Source organism: Mus pahari, chromosome 10 (assembly GCF_900095145.1).
Source record: "Mus pahari chromosome 10, PAHARI_EIJ_v1.1, whole genome shotgun sequence".
Classification (NCBI taxonomy): Eukaryota; Metazoa; Chordata; class Mammalia; order Rodentia; family Muridae; genus Mus; species Mus pahari.
The window spans coordinates 11,323,548-11,344,249 of record NC_034599.1 but is presented as its reverse complement, the minus strand read 5'-3'; the positions used below and the strand labels follow the sequence as shown (position 1 = coordinate 11,344,249).

General features: G+C 44.2%; 1 protein-coding gene across 7 annotated transcripts in view; it reads left to right on the top strand.

Annotated features, from left to right (window-relative positions):
- Fat3 (FAT atypical cadherin 3) overlaps positions 1-20,702 on the top strand; it is a 603,560-nt gene that overhangs the window by 570,883 nt on the left and 11,975 nt on the right. For 6 of the 7 annotated variants that reach the window (XM_021205908.2, XM_029542742.1, XM_029542740.1 and 3 more), the window contains 4 exons: positions 369-526; positions 6,360-6,828; positions 17,890-18,043; positions 19,959-20,611. In XM_021205908.2, coding sequence (XP_021061567.2) covers positions 369-526; positions 6,360-6,828; positions 17,890-18,043; positions 19,959-20,611 — 1,434 coding nt within the window. Of the gene's footprint in view, positions 1-368; positions 527-6,359; positions 7,011-17,889; positions 18,044-19,958; positions 20,612-20,702 lie in introns of those variants that run through there. The other variant, XM_029542743.1, reaches the window with a different exon arrangement.

Below are 20,702 nucleotides of genomic sequence, written 5' to 3'. Positions count from 1 at the left end.
CTGGCATGTACCAGCTGATCCAGAGAAACTTTAACATGTCTGAGGGACGTCAATGGTCCAGAAGAAATCAAAGGATATCTTTTAATAATAATAAATTTGGAAAGAGGCGGTTAAGAACTTAATGATACTAAGAAAATCCACATTATGGAATTTACCAAGTGGCTCTGAAAATGAAGCAAGTGGGATATTTTTGGTTGCTAACTGGTTAATATTTAAGGATGCAAAGTTGTAATCCGACAAGATCCCTGGGTTCCATCCTTAACTGCGGGGTCTGCAATCAGCTCTCCTAATGTGTGGGTGGCTTCGTGGGTCCACGATTATTTCTGGATTTTAAGAGAACACTTGTGCTATTGGAATGGTCTTTTCAGGGCACACTTCTCTCAGCTTTGCTGGGAACAGTTACATCAAGTATCGGCTTTCTGAAAATAGCAAAGAAGAGGACTTCAAGCTAGCTCTGCGCCTGAGAACCCTGCAAAGCAATGGAATCATAATGTACACTCGGGCCAACCCCTGCATGATTCTGAAGGTTTGTAAAATGGACTTCCTTCTTCTGCAGCTTGGTTTTTGTTTTTATTTATCATTGTTGTTGAGAAAGTGTTATGTTGAAGCCTAGGGCAACTTTAAACTCAAAACAACGCTGGATCTCAGTGCTGAGATTATGGGCATGGGCCACAATACAGTGCTCACAATCATTTCTTAATTGACTATGCTGACTCTTACATTGGGAGAAACTAAAATGACTGTCTTGTGGGTTTACGGGGATAAAAGAGAGAGCAACGGGGCTGAAAAGTGTGGCAGCATCCTACTCCATTTTAGTATTTAGTAATATTTTGTATTTCAAACCTGGCTGGTAGAGGTTAGAGATCTCCCTATAGAGAGTATGTGAATGTCCACCTCCTTTATATTCCAATCACTCCACAGGGCATTAGAACAGATGTCTCAATCAATCCCATGACAAAGCTAATCCTTTAATGGGTTGGCTCTGTGCTTGTTCACCGTGTTCTCACCACACTCTCTGGATAGCTACACTGTAGCTCAGAGAGCAAGTAGGAGATTTTGGGCATAAATATTCCACATATCCTTTCGTTACCCAAGTCTCTCAGTTTTTAAGTCATTTCCTGACCTCAGAAGTCCTCTTAAAGCAGCCAGATTTCCTTCAAAATAAATCTGGCATTTGTATGCAGCTTGAGGCACCTAGTGCCTTCGTGATTACACTAAGAATACTAACAGATGTAGCTGCATCTTTCTAATTTTAAATTTATTACAAATTTTCTATGGGTATGTTATCCCCACTTCCTTGATCAAGAACAATCTGGAGGGTTCTACATATTCGCCCAAGGTTGCTTAGCTACCAAGGGGTAAGGCCGACCCCACTGTAGTGCACCCCACTCTGCTCCTCTCCTCCAAGCTCTCCTCAGATAACATCCTGTGCATATAGAGACCACACCCAGCTTTATGGTCCCAGGGATGTACAAGACCACACCCAGCTTTCGGGAATGAAAGAGTGGGAGGAATAGGCTTTCCCTGATCCGTGTTTAGGGTCTTTATCTCAGGCTATAGTTGCTCAGGCTACAGGTTGCTGAAGTCTTCAGAGCCTGCCAAGTGAAAACTGACCATCGTCTTTGGCCTTCCTCTCCTCTTTCGAGCTCTAACCGATTACTATAACACCAGTACTCTCTGTTAAATAATCTCTATACTGCACTGAACTTAAGAGGAACAGAAATGTCAGATAAGGATGGCTTGATTCTAAAATGAAGCTTGTCATCTTCCCATGCCTGGCGTGTGTGTTACTAGTGCACCTCTCTGGGGACAGAAAAGAAGACATAACCCTCGCCATGCAAGCATATAGTACTTCATGAAACAAATGTGTTCCCGAAGTTGGAAAACTGAATTCCTAAAAGTAAATTCCAATACACAAAGGCGGTTGCTATTTGAAGGACTCTCTAGAAGACTTTGGGGTTGGGGATCAGCACTGGCTCCTCTCTGTTATCTCTCTCATGTCAGGTTTTCCCAGAGCAGGTGGCAGCTATACCGCCATGTGGCAGATATTCATCCATGTTACCAGGAGTATCCTTTCTGAACACAGCCGTGTACAAGGTTTTATCTCACTGGCTTCAGGTACATTGTGGGCTGTGGGCTTTGCTTCAGCCACTAAGCTGAAATGCTTGGCTTAAACTCCACCTCCAGGTTGCCTGTATTTTCCTAGGCAGAGTGTGTTCTATAAACATGTATTTAAGACAGTAGGGGGCTGAGGGCGTTCTCTGGCAACTGTTAGGCGTTGCATGGTGGTGGGAAAAACAAAGCCTTCGTGGACAGAAGTGTCACTGTATCCCACCTGCACTAGAGAGCACTTGCCTCCCCATCTCCCATTTACTGCTCTGGCTTCTAACAGAGATGATATGAGACTTAGCATAAACACACAAATTCAATAAAAATTAAAGCACCATTGACATGAAAATCAACGGTTATGATGTAATTAATGAAGCAAAAAGAGTAAAATATCGTGATTTTGAAAAATCAGAGAAAATATATTAGTTGAGCACAACCCCAGCTCTGATTTTCCTTGCAGCAAAGCCATAACAGAAGAAGGGGCTGTGCCCTTTATGTCTATTAAGAACCAAGTGTCAGAGTTCCAGAGCAGACATGGGGAGAAATCACAGCAGTTCAAGGAGTTTCTTGTCGGACTTTTGGGCACCAATTGAAAAGAAGACAGAAACATGGTTGCTAATCTAGAAAGACTCCTAAATATAGGAAGTATTGAGAAAAGTGGCATGTCACGGAGTCCTTTAGTCAGATGATTCACAGACATGACTTGGCATCCCAGAACAGAATGGAAGATAGGGAAAGTTCGTAAGTTGTGTGGGCGGGTCTTACCAAGCATGGGACATGGAAGCGTTCAGCGTGCTTTCACATAACATCTATTTCTGATACCCACTCCCCTCCCGAAAGGCAGGAGTGCCCATGTCTGCCTGTGAGAAGACTGAAAATTGGAGGCATTTGGTGATTTCTTTAGTAAGTATCGACTGTTGGACAGTGAGTGTGGATGTATGACAGGTGAGCAGGTTAGAAGCTCTTCAGGAGTTGCAAAAGGTCCAGAGACTGATTGGAACAGCCACCCATTTATTTATTTCCTGAACCAAATTTTTTCTTTTCCTGAAGGTACCCCATGTGTCAGATAAACATCATATGGCTTTGAAAATACAATATTGAATGGTATCCTTTCCAGAGACTGTTTAATAACACTTGTGATGATCAATGGGTCTTAATTGAGAACTTGATTAGATTTAGAAGTGCTTGGGGGATGGGTGAGGCACACATCTAGATATGACTGCAGAAGGGTTCCAGAGACAATTCACTAAGAAGGAATTACTTTAAATGTGACCACCAAGATGGGAGCTTGGTGTTCTGCTCCCACACCCTCCTGGATAGGATGCACCTGGGCCTCTGAAAGTGTGGAATGAGAACTAAATCCTTCCCTATTCACTTTCTATAAAAAAAAAAAAATTTGGTCACAGTGAGGATAAAACCAAATAACACAGACACCTGGCTAGACCATCCTACACTGAACCCTACAGTAAGGATACACTGAGTCATACACTAAGAATCCAAAGCAATGTGGTGCATAATTTATCAATTTCTACTCAAACTCCTACTTTCCTATGAAAACTACTTTTATGGATACGGTTAGAAGCTCTTCAGGAGCTTAATTCTCTAAGCATTGAAAATTGGACCAAGCACACCATTGATTTTGTACAACTCTGAAGATGTAGATATTTTATAACAAAGGGGCATCTATCTTTCTCTGAATTGTGAATATCATTGAAAATAGTCACCCATTTGCCTGACCAATAAGCCATTTCAGTAGCGTGGCTACAGACTTCTCACAGCCCAGACACACTTCAGTCTCCACTGCTGTGCCTTGCTAGCAGTCTGATTCGAGAACATGTCATCTTTTGCAAAGAAAAAGATTTTAGAACTTGGTAGACAGAGAAGAATGAACTATCAGAGTGCAGTTTCCAGTGTTAAGATGACTCAGATACTTCAAAGGGAAGGTAGTGTTGATTTTTCTCCCTGGCATAACATGCCTACGATTATTAAGTTTTCACTAGGTGACTTTGGGCAGCGATATTCTAGAATGACATAGCAACAAACCTGATGGTTCAAAATGCTTCTTTGGATAAAAGTGAAATGTGTGGATTCCTTCTCTTAGCAATGCTGCTGCTGTTACATTATAAAAAGGTGGGGTGGGAAGGAGAGAAGAAACTTAGCTGTGTTTGGAACTCACAGGGGATAATTTTAGTTCCTTAGTAGCAGAATTTTTATGTTTGTGGGTACATCAGGTTCGTGTCAGTTCTTTCTGCTTATTACCCAGAGGCAATTGGTAGTGATGGGGGAGGAGCATAAATCAAATAACAAGTTAATTAAATACTCTGTTATAGAAACTTACATGAACAGCACGTTCACCAGCAGATTTTTCCATGACTGACTGAGGACAGTGTTTTGTAGCCATGGGGTAAAGCAGCAGATGGGCTGCGGCAGGAGAGTGTCTCCAAAGCTGTCCGTATTCTATCACTTTATTACATACACTCAAATGCAGATGTGGGCATTATCTAATCATTGTCACTAAGGAAGTCTGCTGTAATTTACAATGGCCATTCAGTCTAGTTTGCTAAACAACAGCAAAAACTAGCAATTGAATATTATTATAGGTGAAAGCCCTCTGAAACTAAACGTTTGCTTTCAGACCTTTCCATCCAAGTATGTATACTGCAGAGCAGTGTGTGTGTGTGTGTGTGTGTGTGTGTGTGTGTGTGTGTGTGTGGGTGTGTGGGTGTGGGTGTGGGTGTGTGTGGGTGTGTACATGCTTCATGTGTGATATAGGCAGCCATTCTGCTGCAGAAACCACAGCCCTTCTTTGTCTCCAAACCCACCGAGGTAGAGCAGTGCTTTCCAGAGAGCAGGGTGGTACAGGCAAGCCTGGAGTTAAGGCTCAACATTCCCAACTCCCTGGCTCTACCCTGCCAGAGTGCCAGTGATGGGGCATGAACACATGAGCTAGACTTGCAGGTGAGAAGATCTACGAGTCACAGAGCAGGCACGAGAGTCACTGGGGCGTTTGCTATGGGAGCTTTCTGAAACAGGACATTTGTACAGATGAGTGCAGCAGAAGCCGCTCGCTCTCAAGCACACCATGCAAACACCAGCTGGCCTCATTCCTATAAATTCATTCAACATTTTACTTCTTAAGGTGCTGGTGACACGGAAGGAGTGTTCCTGTTGGCCTGTCATTTCTGCCCTTTCACAAATGTCTATGTATGCTATGCACAGAAATGCAGATGTCAGGACATCTCAGGACAAACAGACCACACACCCCTGGGACATTGGACTCCACAAAATCATTTCCTAGATCTAGACCCTTTTGTCTCACGGTGCCCAGCGGTGAGCCCCCTAGTGGCCAAATGTAAGCTTGGTTACATGGAGACCTAGCCTTCCACCCCCCAATCCTAGTACCACAGAGCATATCTAAGAAGCGTGGTTCAGAGGGGACCACCAAGGGTCAAAGGCCATCTCCTCAACACCAGAGAAGCCTGGGTCTACTGAAGTCTGCCTGTGCTCTCTGCCAGCTAGGATCTGTGGGTGGTTCGGCTTTCTCACCTATGGTCAATGAATGCTCCCTGGTGGTGGACTTCATGGATTTGGTAGATGCACTTTCTAAAGCAGACATGTCTCCCCTGGAACACCCTGACCAGGGACTGGAACAGCCGCAAAGTGTGATCAGCTGATCAGAAGGTCCTATGGCTAAAAAGTCATAAGCTGTAAGCCAAGGGTGCCCAACTCCCAGCCGACGTGCCCTGGCCTCTTGTCTCCACTACATCACACTTTTGTAAACTTGTTTGGGGAGTGTAAGTATATGTGTGTGCAGAGTTAACATGTGACCATGCTCCTGCCGACTGGACTAGTGAACCGCAGAAGGGCAGAATAGATTGATTACCTTAGCTTATTGTATACCACATGGTGGGTGTCCCGAGGGAATGGGTGATGTCATGGAAATTAGTGCTGTGACAGAGAGGGGTGCAGAAACAAACAAGATATCACAGTGGGTCTTAAGGGGGAGGAGATGTGGGGCATGATCCACACACAGATAGAAACTTTCTTGAATACCACTGTGTGCTTCCTGGACATCCCTATGATTGGTAGCAGGGAGATCTGAGAAGTGTCCTGCCTATGTTTTCCTGGCAGACAGTAGAGGGCTGTAGTTCACACAGATGCAGACACACACTGGATGGAACATCTGCCCAGCTGGGATCACACCATTTCGGATCTAGACTCATGAGGGCTCTGCATTTCTTCTTGCACAGATTGTGGAAGGCAAGCTGTGGTTCCAGCTGGACTGTGGCAGCGGCCCTGGGATCCTGGGCATCTCCAGCCGTGCTGTCAATGATGGGAGCTGGCACTCTGTCTTCTTGGAGCTCAATCGCAATTTCACCAGCCTGGCCCTGGATGACAGCTATGTAGAGCGTCGCAGGGCTCCCCTGTACTTCCAGACGCTAAGCACCGACAGTGCCATCTTCTTTGGTGCGCTGGTGCAGGCCGATAATGTCCGCAGCCTGACGGACACGCGTGTTACGCAGGTCCTCGGTGGCTTCCAGGGTTGCCTGGACTCCGTGGTGCTCAATCACAACGAGCTACCCCTCCAAAACAAGCGCAGCAGCTTCGCGGAGGTCGTGGGTCTGACGGAGCTGAAGCTGGGCTGTGTGCTCTACCCAGACGCGTGCCAACGCAGCCCCTGTCTGCACGGGGGCAGCTGCAGCAGCTTGCCCTCTGGTGGTGAGTGCACATCTGTGCGGGCGAGGGGAGGGAGTGCACCTGAGGTCTGCCCACTTCACAACCAGCCCCTCCCACCTTCTCCTGGACCCTCCCAGAAAGGATGGTCCTTTGGATATAACTTTACCAGTGCCTGCATGGGTTGGAGGAGTGGACCTGCCTCCCTGGGAAGAGAATTATGAGGAAGGGTCTTTGGAGCACACTTGGAAAACGAGGAGAGGGAACTTGGGATAACCTAAACTAGTTGGTGCAGGAATGAAAATCTGAGTTTTATCTCTAGGAGCCATATATTAAAAGCTAGATATGGTGACATGCACCTGGAAGGGAGAGGTAGGTGACCCTTGGGGCTCGACGGCCAGACAGCCTAACCTACACGGAGAGTTCCAGGCTGCAGAAGATCCTGTCTCCAAAACAGAAAAGATGGAAAGTGCCTGAGAAATAGCCTTTACACCTTCCTAATTACTCATGATACTAATTTCACACACACACACACACACACACACACACACACACATACACACACACATACACACACATACACACATACATACACACGTGTACACACACACCATACACACACATACACACACATGTTTACACACACGTGTACACACACACTCATGCACACATTGGTGAAACAGAGACTCTCTGGAGGGAATCCAGTCAAGGTCAGCACAGTGCTCTCTAGTCACTTCTCCCCCCAGGTACAACCTCCAAGGAAGGAGAGGGAAGCAATGGAGATGAAGGGGAAAGGGGGAGAACAGAGCCACAGAGTCTGTCTGTAGCTGTTTAAGGCCCAGGAGCCTGAGGTTGAAGACTCCCCTTTCCTCCTAGATGCAGAGTCTGTGCGGAGAACCTCTAGCCAGGTTTCCTTCTGGCTGTGCCTTGCCACTGCCTCTCAGCAGCCCCAGTTAGCCCCAGCAGCCCCTTTGCAGAGGTACTCAGCAGCCATCTGATTGGTGGACTTAAACCTTCTTCACAGTCACTTGAGATCCTGCTCAGCCTTAGCATCCACTTTGGGTGCAGCCAGACTCTAAATTTAGAGTCTATTTTATTGTAAGAATGTTATAAACTGTCCGTGGAGTGATGCAGTACAGGAACACAGACAGCAAAGTTGTTCAGACTCACATACGTCACTGTCACAATGAGGGCCCAGTGCCCTGGGGGGAAGTTCCTACTGTCTCGATTTAAGAAATCTATTTGCTGTTTTTACTGTCTCAGCAGTATATGTAAATAAAGGGTGGTTATGGCTCCATAATTTCCAAATGATGGACAGTGACTCTCCACTAGCTGTTCTGCAAACCAGCCCCTCATGACAAATCATGGCCAGTTTTTCATGAGACAAAAGGAAAAAAAAAAAAATCCCTGCCAGTGTGAGCCACTGACAGTATATGAAAGGGCATATAATTAAATTGGGTTGAAATTGAACACCGTGCCATGTCAAATCCTGGGTATGCAGCCACAAATTGTAATATACTTTAACCATGCCAGGACATGGTTTTCCTGGCAAAGCTGTGGTCTTCCAGAGAGGGTTATCTTTAAAATAATAATAGTCACTGAACAAAGGCGAAGGACTGTGGGGTCTGGCTCAGCTCAGCAGGGTGCATTTTAACTGCCATGATATGCTTTAGTTATGTACCCAGAAAAGGTATGTTATATAACTAAATGGCTCTAGGGCCCCTGGGAGAAACACTAGTTATTTTTCTGTTTTTTTTTTTTTTTTGGTTTGTTTTGTTGAGACAGAGTCCCATTGTGTAACCGAGGATGGTCTTAGGTTTCTGATCTTTCTGCCCTTGCTTTCTGGGCACTGGGATTCCAGGCAGGCATCACCACACTCAGTGTGTGTGTGTGTGTGTGTGTGTGTGTGTGTGTGTGTGTGTGTGTGTGTGTGTGTTAGGGAATCAAACGCCAGGGCCTTCTGCATTCTACCAGCTGAACTACATACCCACCTCTACTTTTTCTCATACCTTACCTTCCTGGATGGGCAGCCTAGCCTGTGCGTGTGCCAACCATCTCTCCTGGTTCCACATACTTGGCTTTCTGCTATGATGGGGCAATCTTCTTTGTCTGAGCCCCTCAGCAGGTTCTCTCCTTCCAGGGTGATGTAGTCTCTTCTCGGCTCCAGCCTCTTCTTTGCATCTACCAGTGTATGCTTTTCTAAAATAATCAGCACATCCTCCCTCACCGCCATCTCGAGGAGCAACCCCTTGCCTCAAGCCCACCATTCGGCCAAAGTGAGGAAGCCACCCTCCCACGCGGCTCCAAGCCTGATGTAAAGAATCTAGTTGTGGAAGCATGGTTCAAGGTGGTTCAAGCCCCACCTAACAGAAATGTCAGAGGTCTTCTGGGACTTACTATGGAGCCAGGGACACAGAATTCCTTTCCTGGTGTGCAAGGGGGCACCTACAGGCTTCTTTGCTGTAAAGATGGGGCCCTAGCCATAAAGAAAAGATTCTATTTTCTAGTCTCCATTTTCTATTAATATCATGGACATTTTAAAAACTTTTATTTATTTATTTTTTCTTTCTCTATATGAGTGTTTTGGCTACATAGGTATCTATGTACCACATACATGTCTGATGGTCAAGGAGGCCAGAAGAGGGCATCAGACCCCCGGGACCTAGAGTTACAGGCAATTGTGAGCTGCCATGTGGATGGTGAGACTAGAAGTTGGGTCCTTTGGGAGAGCAGTCAGTGCTCTTAACCACTGGGCCATCTCTCCCACACCTATCATGGTCATTTTTGTCATGTCCTTGTTTTTCCTAGCTGAAAAACATCTTTGTTGCCAAATGAGGAGGGTGGGTACAAGAAAGGAACCAGCCAAAACTCAGGTACCTACTTCCTGCTCTGGAACCATAAATTAACCATGGTTACTTATAAGAAGCACCTTCTTTAAACGAACAAAGAAATTAAAGTGTAGTCATGCCCTCATAGGTTCCCTCTGGTTGCCAGAGAGGTCTAAACACAAGGCTATGGTCTTGGGCTCCCAGATCAAAAGCTAGGATGTACAATACTGCAAGAGAACATTTGAGTTAAGGAAGTGGACTTAGGCCCTTAGAGGTGAGCACTTGCACATGACAATCTGACAGCAGTTTGTTTGAACATCAGTCTGTTCTGTGACTCTCTCCCATGGGTCACTGTAAAATGCCAAGACACAGTTTGCCATCCTCATTCTTCACTCACAGAACAATACTGAAGGACTGGTTGTCAGATCTCCTGGTAACAGACCTCATTCTCAAACTGTGGCATATTGTTCCAGTCCGTTAATAACCTTTAAAACAGCCAACCCACAGCAAGGAATATTTCTTTTCAGGGTTCTTCCCCAACTACCCCAAACCCAACCAAAAGCCTTGGCACACGAACCAAAGGGTTTGCATCTACTACTGTGGAATGGTGTGCTCAGCAGCTCTAACCAACCTTATAATTCTTCCTGCCTAAGAAGCAATCCTCAGGAACCCCAGGGGAGTCAAAGCACAGAGTGCTAAATTGTAACTCAACTCCATAAATCAACCACAGAAAGAAGGCGTCCCCTTGGTAGTGCCTTAAAATTATATCTATTTCACAAACATGACCTGGAAACAGCAATCACCATGGAAACAAAATGGCTGGGACCCGTTCTGACCTTTGTATTCTCAGAGCCATTGGGTGGGGTATAGACCAGGGGGTACCCACATTCTGAATAAGGCGTGCTCAATTCTCCATGCTCATGATGCTCGACACAAGGTGATCCAGGGAAAACACACGGGGGAACTAAGCTATAGTTTGGTGAAGCAGTGCACCAAGCCATGCTGTCACTAGGCCAGAAGTAATCACTCAGACAGCTTTGTACTAAACGGAAACCTAAATCCTAAAGGAAAATTGATGAATTCTCAGTAGTCAGAGATACTAGTTTGAGTGTACACAGTACTAGAATATTGCTCACCCTGTAAAGCTTACACACTAAGACATTTGATTTTTCAACATTTTTTCCTTCTACAGCCCTCTCCCATTTTAAAGAATAAACAACCCCCCCCCAAAAAAATGAAATGAGAAGTCTAGCATCACAAACATGAAAAAAATGTGAAGTCAGAATTTTGCTCCTTGCTATGCTCAATTGTGCCCCAGGAACAAGCTACACTGCAGTTGCTGAGAATGCTCAAAAGATGTAAGGTGCTACCCAAACCTAGTGATTCAGTCTATACCTTACCAAGCTCCCTAGACAATGATCTGACTTCACCTTCTGGCTCTGAGTTGCCCTGGAATCCGGAGAACCCTTTACCTTCAGTTCCCTCTCTATTAGATGGTGGTTTTCCATCTCTGACATGCATCAGGTCACTCAAGGAACTTGTAAGGTTTTGCTATTGAGGAGTCTCTTGGTTATTGATTTAAAGGGAAAATATATTTGTTTGTCTCTGTCTGTTGTTGTCCACACCCAGAAGAATCCTCTTCTGGATAATCAAATAATACTTGAAAATTCCTGAGTGTTTTGCCAAGAAAAGTTCAAAAACAGTAGAAAGCAGTTACAAGCCTGAAGTCTCAGAATCTACTGGAATTCAGGCATCTCTGTGTTAACAAGGCAGATTCTGTGTACATCCAAGTTTGAGAACCACGGCTGCTGGTGGATCTCAGGGTTTATCTGCAGGAATGTGTTCTGTGAGTACAAAGAGAAGGAAACAGACAGGTCATTAAAAGAAGTTGAAAGTCAGATGAACAGACCCAGAGTATCACTCTCTTGTCAGCAGAATTAGGTTATCCCAGAGATCCTCAAAGATGAAACCAATAGTGTCTGCCCAGCTCAGCAGCCCTGAGTATTCTGCACATCAGGCTGCATGAGGGGCTCTTAGATGGTGAAACAGACCGACACAAAAGTGTCCTTGGTAGCGAATTCCTTATGTTGGTTTGGACCCTGCTTTGTGAAGGATTTGGTTCCCCTTCCTTTTAAGTCTAAGTAAGTTCAGTTCATCAAAATTCATCCAGTGGCAACACTGTGCTGACCCATGTTAAGTTCCGAATCCCACTGCCTTCTTAGTGACCAGCACGTGTAACATGTAGCCGGCTTCCCCTCAGCTCTACACGTGTTCCACCATTGGCCTCCTGATCAGAGGCACAAGAATGCAGAAGCAGCCTGCTGAGCATACACAATGGAGGCCGTCTGGATGAATTCTGCAGCTTATGAAAAATGTTTTCTTTTTGAGTGACATTTCTAAATTACAAGTTGATCAATTTTTGTTGTTCTTTTCGATAGCATTAATAGCAATAGATGCTAAGTTCAAAAAGTCTAAGACATGGTAAGGCACAAAAGAGCATTCTAGAAGACAAGATTCTGCTATATACCTTTTTCTGTAGGCACATAAAGACTGCCACACTCCCAAGGAAACTAATCAAGGCCTCAATCAACACCTCGAACCTGAAATGTGGGCCACCCGTCCTGGGAACCAGTACAATTTTCTCCAGAGGTTTTTGTTTGACAAGGTCCTAAAGCATTGAATGGACCTTGCTTGGAGAAAGGAAAAACTCAAATTAATGAGACAGGATGGTCAGCAGCAGCTAGAGCATCCCCAACTGTGACTAACACTCACCTGACCCCAACACACACACACACACACACACACACACACACACACACATTTCCCACATTAACTGACATTTTTCAGAGATTGGTAGTCTCAATACTGAGCCTAAAATTCATATTGAAAACCTTTTCTGACTTTAGCCGGTAGAGAGAGAACAGAGAGATACAAAGACAAAGAGAAGGAGACAGACAGAGAGACTAGGTATGTTTTGGGGCATGTCCATGTGCATGTGTGCATGCAAGTGAAACTCAGAGATCAGCTCCACTGTTGTTCCTCAGAACATGGTCTCTCTGGCCCAGAACTCAATAGTTTGGCTAGGTTAACTGACCAGCGAGCCCCAGGGGTCCGCCTCTGTATACCTCTCAGGTGCTGGCATTATAAGCTTTCACCATCATACTGGACTTTTTCCAGTTCCTGGGAATCTGCTCAAACTCAAGCCTTCATGTTTGTGAGTCAAACACTTAATTGACAGAACTAGTTCCCCAGCCTGCAGTAATTGGGTTTATAAGCAATAGGATGGTAAAACTGACTTTAGATTCTGCAGTATTTACAACCTAACACTAAAGTACCTAGTACCTGTATGCTACATTGACTTACAGAATCTAAGAGCCCTGTTATTCTCTCTGACATGAGTATTCCTGAATATGACTGATCATAAAAAGGAAGGAGGTTCTTAGAAGTCGAGCATCTTAGGCATGGCCACACACCATTGATGGGCAACACCCAGGACTCAGTCTGGGACCCAGGTCCTCACCATATCCAAATACCTCCTCAAATCATGATCATTCTACAATTCAGCCAGCCTGGCAGCAGATGGAACTAGGTCTCTGGGGCTTTGTACCTGTCTGTCAATATTTTCATCCCTGTGCAGCAGGCATTGCTTCTTTATCAACATGTGGACCCAAAGTATGATGTTCACCTTGCCCTGGTGAGCAGAGCAGAGGGTTGATGCCATTGCCTGGTGAACTGGGGGAAAAAAACCTAAGCAAAGAAATAAAACAGAAATTGTCTTGATTATTTGCCTACACCACCCAAATTTGCTCTATAACTGCTTGTTCTGATTCTATTTTTTGCAACTAATAGGTTTTATGATGTTCTTCTTTAAGTAAGAGAAGAAGCGTTTTAAGTTTGTCTGGATGCAGGTTTCAAAACTATCTTCATGGGCTATAACTAGGAGTGTAAACAGGAACACAGATTTGGAGGCGAGGCTTAAAAATATACTTCCCATGTCGCCAAGATTTGAAGGGAAAGATGCTGTGGGGTTTTTTGTACACATATTTCAGTGCTAGTAGGGCCATTTCCTTCTTACAAGCTGTGAAGTGCTACACAGTCCATCTGCTCACTGGCTTCGATAACCACAAGAGAACCATCTCACCTAACTTCCTGTTTTCTCATTTGTAAAGAAGCCATGATACTAAGTGCTATTCAGAGACGATAATGCATGCAGTTGTTATAAGAAGTAAATGAAATACAAGCCATAGAAAGTTCTTGGAATTTTTCCTAATCATATGGTAAGTTATTATTCTGGTTAGTTATTTTGCTACTTCTTTCCCACCTCCCAAAAGCCCAACGCTTATTCAGACTTGAGAAACTATACCATGAAAAACTGTTTTTAATATTTGTGACAGGGTTAGATAATATTTGCAATCATTTGATGTACTCTGGATCTCTTTATAAATTGTGTGTGTGTGTGTGTGTGTGTGTGTGCACATGGGTATGTGTATGTTTATAAATAAATGTATTAGTGTGCATAGGTATAGTTGTACATGTATAGGTGTATACATATGCAACTGTATGTGAATGTACTTTTGTTGATATGTAGATATATAGGTCTATGTATTGGTGTATAAGTGTATGTGTAGGTATATGTGTGCATTTACGTGTGTTAGAGTGGTGTGTGAGTGTGTGTGTGGGGTAGGTGGGTGGGTGGGTGGGTGTGTTACAGCAACATAAGGGAACTCTTAAGAAGAGCAGTAACACACATGCCTTTGTTCATCTAATGATTATTTGGCTCTTAGCAGGATTGTCTGTTTCTGTCTGCCTTAATTCTGCTCCCCACCCCCACGAGGAACTATGTGAAATTATCTCTTATTCTTGGCTAATCATTAGTCTCACTTAATGATAATTTCTAGAACTCATACAGTATTGTAGAAAGTTCTGGGAGTCGGAAAGCCTGGTTCAGACTTAATTGCTTACTAGTCCCATGTCCTAGAACAGTCCCATGAACTCTTTAATGCCCTGTGGGGAAATGTTAGCAAACCATTCCCATGCCTCCTTCTAGGATCACTGTGACCCTCTGTTGAATGACTGGAAGTTGTATCACTAGAACATTTGGGTTTATTGTGGTAATTTGTTGATATAAAAATTATTAATAATAGGTCCTGCAGCTGAATGATGAGATTATAGCAACACGCAGTGACAGGTCAGGTTTGGCAAGCACGTCTTTCACAAGGTGGTGAATAATAAATATCATTATGTACTAAAAATCTAGTCTTGAGTATTTTAACCCAATATTTTCCCCTCAGTTGTATATAAAAAATAAAAAAAAAAAAAAAAAAAAAAAAAAAAAAAACTCCACCAAAATTAAACGTTTAAAAGAAGGCTTGTTTCCAGGGCCCTCTGTTCCTTGGTTGTGTGGGTCAGAGATGACAATGCAGATCTGAAATAATCAGCCTCTTTCTGATGGCAGAGATGTGCTCTGTGAGCTGTAGTTACAGTAACACGTGGTGTTTGAAACAGGTCAGGAGAGCCTGACTAGGCCTGAGTCTACCCAGCTTTGTGAGCATGAGAAAGTCTTAGCTTCTCTAGGACTAGGTTTCCTTGGCTGTAAACATCTCTGAGCCTGTGTAGCTGGTGCTTATCACAGTTTCTATTCTAGATGTGCTGGTGACAATGTGTTAATAGCGTTTGCTCTTTTCTGGGCTCATCTAGTTTCTAACTGTTCTATCAGTGGCTTGATAACTGCCCTGCCAAATACCCAATCACTACAAGCAGGCACCTGCATACCTCCACGTATCAAAGAGGATCTTTAGAGACAGGAAGTCAGTTAAGCTCACTGCTACAACAAGCAGTCATAGATGTCCTATAGAAGATCCTGAGGGAGTTGTGTAATTGGGAAGATAATATTAGAGTGCTCCAGAAAAGAAGCAGAGTCAACAGGAAGAAATTTATCATATTACACACACACACACACACACACACACACACACACACACACACACACACATGCACAGAAAGGGATAAGATAATCTTATGGGATTATCTAAATACAATTTGGGGACACCAAGTCTAAAATTTGTAGGGCAGGTTAGTGGCTGGGAATCCATAGAAGAGCAGGTTTTGCAGTATTGAAATGATAATCCATAGAGCAAGCCAGTTGGCTAGAAATGTGCAAAATTTTCTCTGAGTGTTGACTTAAAGCAAAAATTCTTCTTAGGCCCACACACATGATGGACAATAATGACTGATTGTAAATGTTGATACATCCACAAAAACTTAAACTATCAGACCAGGGTTTAAATGGCAGAGCATAGGAGTTTAGCTGGTCTGAAACACAAACTAACCTGTTATGGAGATCAAAAAACAAATCAGGAGAAACTAAACAGGTAGAAAAACATCACAAATTATTATTACCCTCGAGAGGTAAGAGAAGAGGCTATGGCCGTAGTCTGCAAATCTGGGGCTAGTGTTACACAAGTGCCAAAAGAAAAGGGGGAGAAGACAGAGTTATTGAAACACACTTGTCAGCCAGTCTCAAAAGCAATCCAAAATGATAAACTGTCTGCAGAAATAAGCAAGAAGTAAGAATTTAAGGACACAGACAAGATAAAGAGTTCCAGGAAGGTCTCAATCTCAGATGCAAATAGGAAAACTTCCAAGAAGACAGAAGAGAAAGCAAAGGAAATCATCAATAAACGGATTCAAGAACATGTACAATTTACCAAAAATTAAAGGATGTGAGTTTTGAGATTACAAGGGCCTACTGAGGATCCAGCACTGGCTAGAACAAACCCATACTAAATCACAGCATAGCTAAATAGCATGAAATTCCAAAAATCTGACCTTCCAAAATATTGGAGAGAACAGCGATCTGGTCTCTTGCAAGCTTCAGAGACTTTGGAGTTCCCAAAAACAACCTGCAGAAGATTGCTTCAATTTCCTAATGTAATCTAACTTTCAATGAGGTCTTAGGATTTAGCTAGACAAAATTCCCTAAAATTTGCCTCCTTCAACCCCCTTCCCATGGGAAGCAATTATAGAATCACCAAATGAAAGAGAGAATAAGCCAGATGAATCCAGAAACTGATCTTTAACACAGGTATGCAAGAATGCAGGGTAGAACGTCAGCTGTTCAAGGTGGAGCCCCCAGAGGTATCAGCGAAGACCTCCTTAGCATGTAAGGATGTGAGCTACTGTGTGCATCTCAGCACAGGGAGGCCTGGTTGACAAAAAGTCCAGGGTAAATTTAAATAAATATTCAGAAAAAGAGGAATCTAAAGCATAGATTCATCTTTGAACATTTTTTAAAGACGAAGATATGCGTGAAAATAAAAGTCAGAATTCACTAGGTAGCTTAGCTACAAATAGCCTATTACAGTTAATTACAATAATACAAATACTGTTTGTTTAATTAACACTAAAAGATTACAATGTATTGGGGGGAAGAGCCATAGAAAAATGTCCATATGTGATGTGATTGATGTTTTGAAATAAAAGACATATGGAAATCCAGCAGAAAATTGTGATTGTTAGAAACAATCACAAAATATCAGCATTCTACAGAAGAAAATATTAAAATCCTGAAAGGGATATCCAGGTGGTTCCTAGGGCGTTATAAACACTGTGATTGGCAATGCAAAACTCATAGAGCATCCCTCATTTACTAAGTGTGTGTGTAACAGTAAGGACAAGTTCATTGTATCTTTTCCACCCCAAGGCACATGTAAGACTCTGAGTCTTCATTCGCCTAATAGTTAACGTTGTCTGTGGTACAAATATCAGTGCCTAGTTTTGTATGACAGGCTCATGAATAGAACATGAAAGAGATGCAAAGACAAGGCTCTGCACAGGGGATATGAAGGTTAGGCATTGAATTTCAGTTGAGTTGGCTTGGCCTCGCTTGGAGCTCAGGGCAGAAGGGATCGTGGCACCAATGGCTTCTCCCATCTGGAGCTGTCACCATTTGCAGAAGCCTGATAAAGAGTGCACTGCCATCTCCCTCACCATCCTGGTCTCTGTTCTTAGGGTCTCTAGCAAGATCACTAGCGTTCTATAAAATATGGATAGTTAGGTGAATTTTTTGTGGACTACCATGGAATACAAACTGCACCCTGGTATTTTTTTTTTTCATGGCAAATGAATTCTACCTAACCAGTGTGCTGATCAACTTTGGAATTCAGACCTTGCTTAAGATAAGGAATCGAGAGGACCTATCACAGCTGAGTCTAAGGATGCAAATCACTGAGGCATCCCCAGCTCATGAGGCCCTCTCTCCCCCCCCCCCCCCCCGCAGGCTATCAGTGTTCCTGTCTCTCGCAGTTCACGGGGACAAACTGTGAATCCGAGATCACAGCCTGCTTCCCTAACCCTTGCCGGAATGGAGGATCCTGTGACCCCATAGGAAACACCTTCGTCTGCAGCTGTAAAGCCGGCCTCACAGGTGTCACGTAAGTGAGACTGCTCAAGGACCTCTCTCTACACACTTCTTATCCTAAGGAAACGACCCTGAATGTAGTTCATTACAATAAATGGGTGCACTGCTGTCTTTCCCACACAGTATTCATGTGGGCTGGCTTAAGGTACAGTGACTGAAATACAAACAGGAGATTCTGAGTTCAGATGCCTAGCACCCTCCCTGCAAACCTGGGTAGGGTGGCATGAACTTGAAACCCTAAGGCTGGGATTTCCTGGGATTTGGGAACCAGTCGTCCTAGCCAAACTACTGTGCTTCAGTGTGTGTTCAGTGAAAGACGGGTTCTCTCACAAAAAAATAAAGACAGAAAGTGATGGAGAAAGACATCTGAGATCAAGCTCTTGTCTCTACAAGCATGTGTACACAACCACATTGACAAGGAAATATATCACATGTACACATGAGTACATGCATACATGCACACACACACACACACACACACATCCACACAGCAGTTATATCTAATTTGCATGCTTTGCTTTATCCTTTTGTCCCCTCAAGCTTATTCAATCCCCATGCATTTTATAATGTTGAAGGCACTTCTTTTGTTAAATGTGCTTAGTGCCGCCTAAATCTTCCAGGATAACTCTGAGACACACGTAAAACTCACTTCCCAGAACCTGACAACTGGACTCCACTGCCTGGTGCCTAATTCTGAGAAATTAAGCCTTACCTTTCCTTTGAAAACCCCTTTCCTCCAGGAAATGAGTGAAATTAAAGTGTGAGCCAGACAGAAATGGAATGCTTTAAATTGTGAGTAAAAGGCCACTTCCAGGCATCCTTGATCACTTCAGAAGTACATACGTGTACTCTTCAGCAAGTGGGAGCCTAATTACAGATCAGCTTGGCATGTTCATTAGAGCACGTCTCTGAGGACTCCACAGAAAACTCCTTAGCTGAGGTTGAATCGCTGGATGTAATTTAAAGTATTAAAGCTGCACTTATTTTTAAATGCTCTGTGATTCTAACTAATTTCTGATTGACCTAGCCCCAATCTGTTCAAATTAGGGATATTTGGACTACATTTTTAAAGGTAGATTACCAAAACTATGGGTGAAGAAAGAGAGAAGTTTTAATTATGTGCTTTGGGTGTTAAAATAAGACAGAATCCGACTTTAAAGCTACAGGGAAGCTACTGGGAGATACACCTGAATCCAGGTCCCAGCAGCCATACTGAGTGGTTCCCAACCTCCTGCAATTCCAGCCCCAAGGGATCTAATGCCCTCTAGTAGTCTGTGGAAGCACCTGCACATGCATGGGACACACATGCACACGCGCACGCGCATACACACACACTTAAAATAATTGTAAAAGCCTGCTGTGTAGCTGTAGTACTGTGGGGATAAAAGCTGTCTAGATGTGCTTCAATGCTCATCGTAGTCCATGTCTCTCACTTGGTGCAACCATCCATAGTTCCCTGTGGAAACGCTGGTGAGTTTGATTATGAGATCCCTGTGTTGCCCTGTTAGTGAAGGAGTGCAGAAATATTTTACACAATGCGACAAATGCTAAGGTGCACCTGACTCAGGGGGTTTGGAGAGGGTATCTTTTCCACATGAAACATTCTCCTCTTTATACTCCTCTCTCGTCAGTGCGTCACTTTCCAAATCTCATGAAAACCTAAGAAGGCACACCTTTTGTAAAGTAATGGGCAAGAGCTCAGTGGACACAGAAATGGCTGAAGTCACCCTTGTGTATGTGCACCTGTGTACATACACTCATACACACACATATGAACACACACATGCATATGAACATACACATATTTGAACACATACACACAAGGTACTGTACTTTGTAGGGGCTTCCTTCTGTTTTAAAGCTTTTGCCTGAGCTCTGGTACAGTTGTCCTGATGTTGGAAGGACTTTATTGTGCTTTATCACTGAAGGTGCGAGGATGACGTGGACGAGTGTGAGCGAGAAGAGTGTGAGAACGGGGGTGCCTGTGTCAACCTGTTCGGCTCCTTCTTCTGCAACTGCACCCCAGGCTATGTAGGCCAGTACTGTGGCTTGCGCCCTGTGGTTGTGCCCAACATCCAGGCTGGCCACTCATACGTGGGAAAGGAGGAGCTGATAGGCATCGCTGTAGTCCTCTTCGTCATCTTCACCCTTATCGTACTCTTCATCGTCTTTCGTAAGAAGGTCTTCCGAAAGAACTACTCTCGCAACAACATCACATTAGTGCAGGACCCGGCCACAGCTGCACTGCTGCATAAGAGCAACGGTATCCCCTTCCGCAGCCTGCGTGCAGGAGATGGGCGCAATGTGTACCAAGAGGTGGGGCCCCCACAGGTGCCGGTGCGCCCCATGGCCTACACGCCCTGTTTCCAGAGTGACTCCAGGAACAATCTGGACAAGGGCCTGGATGTACTGGGTGGTGAGCCGCAGGAGATGAGCACGTTCCACCCAGAATCCCCACGCATCCTGACAGCAAGGCGAGGTGTGGTGGTGTGCAGTGTGGCCCCCAACCTACCAGCTGTGTCACCCTGCCGCTCAGACTGCGACTCCATCCGGAAGAATGGCTGGGACACAGGATCGGAAAGTGAGTAAGATGCAAGACTAGACAAGTGTCCTAGGAAACCCCTGGGTCTCGGCAACTGCAGCCAATGCTAACCTCTGAAAAGGAGGGAGAA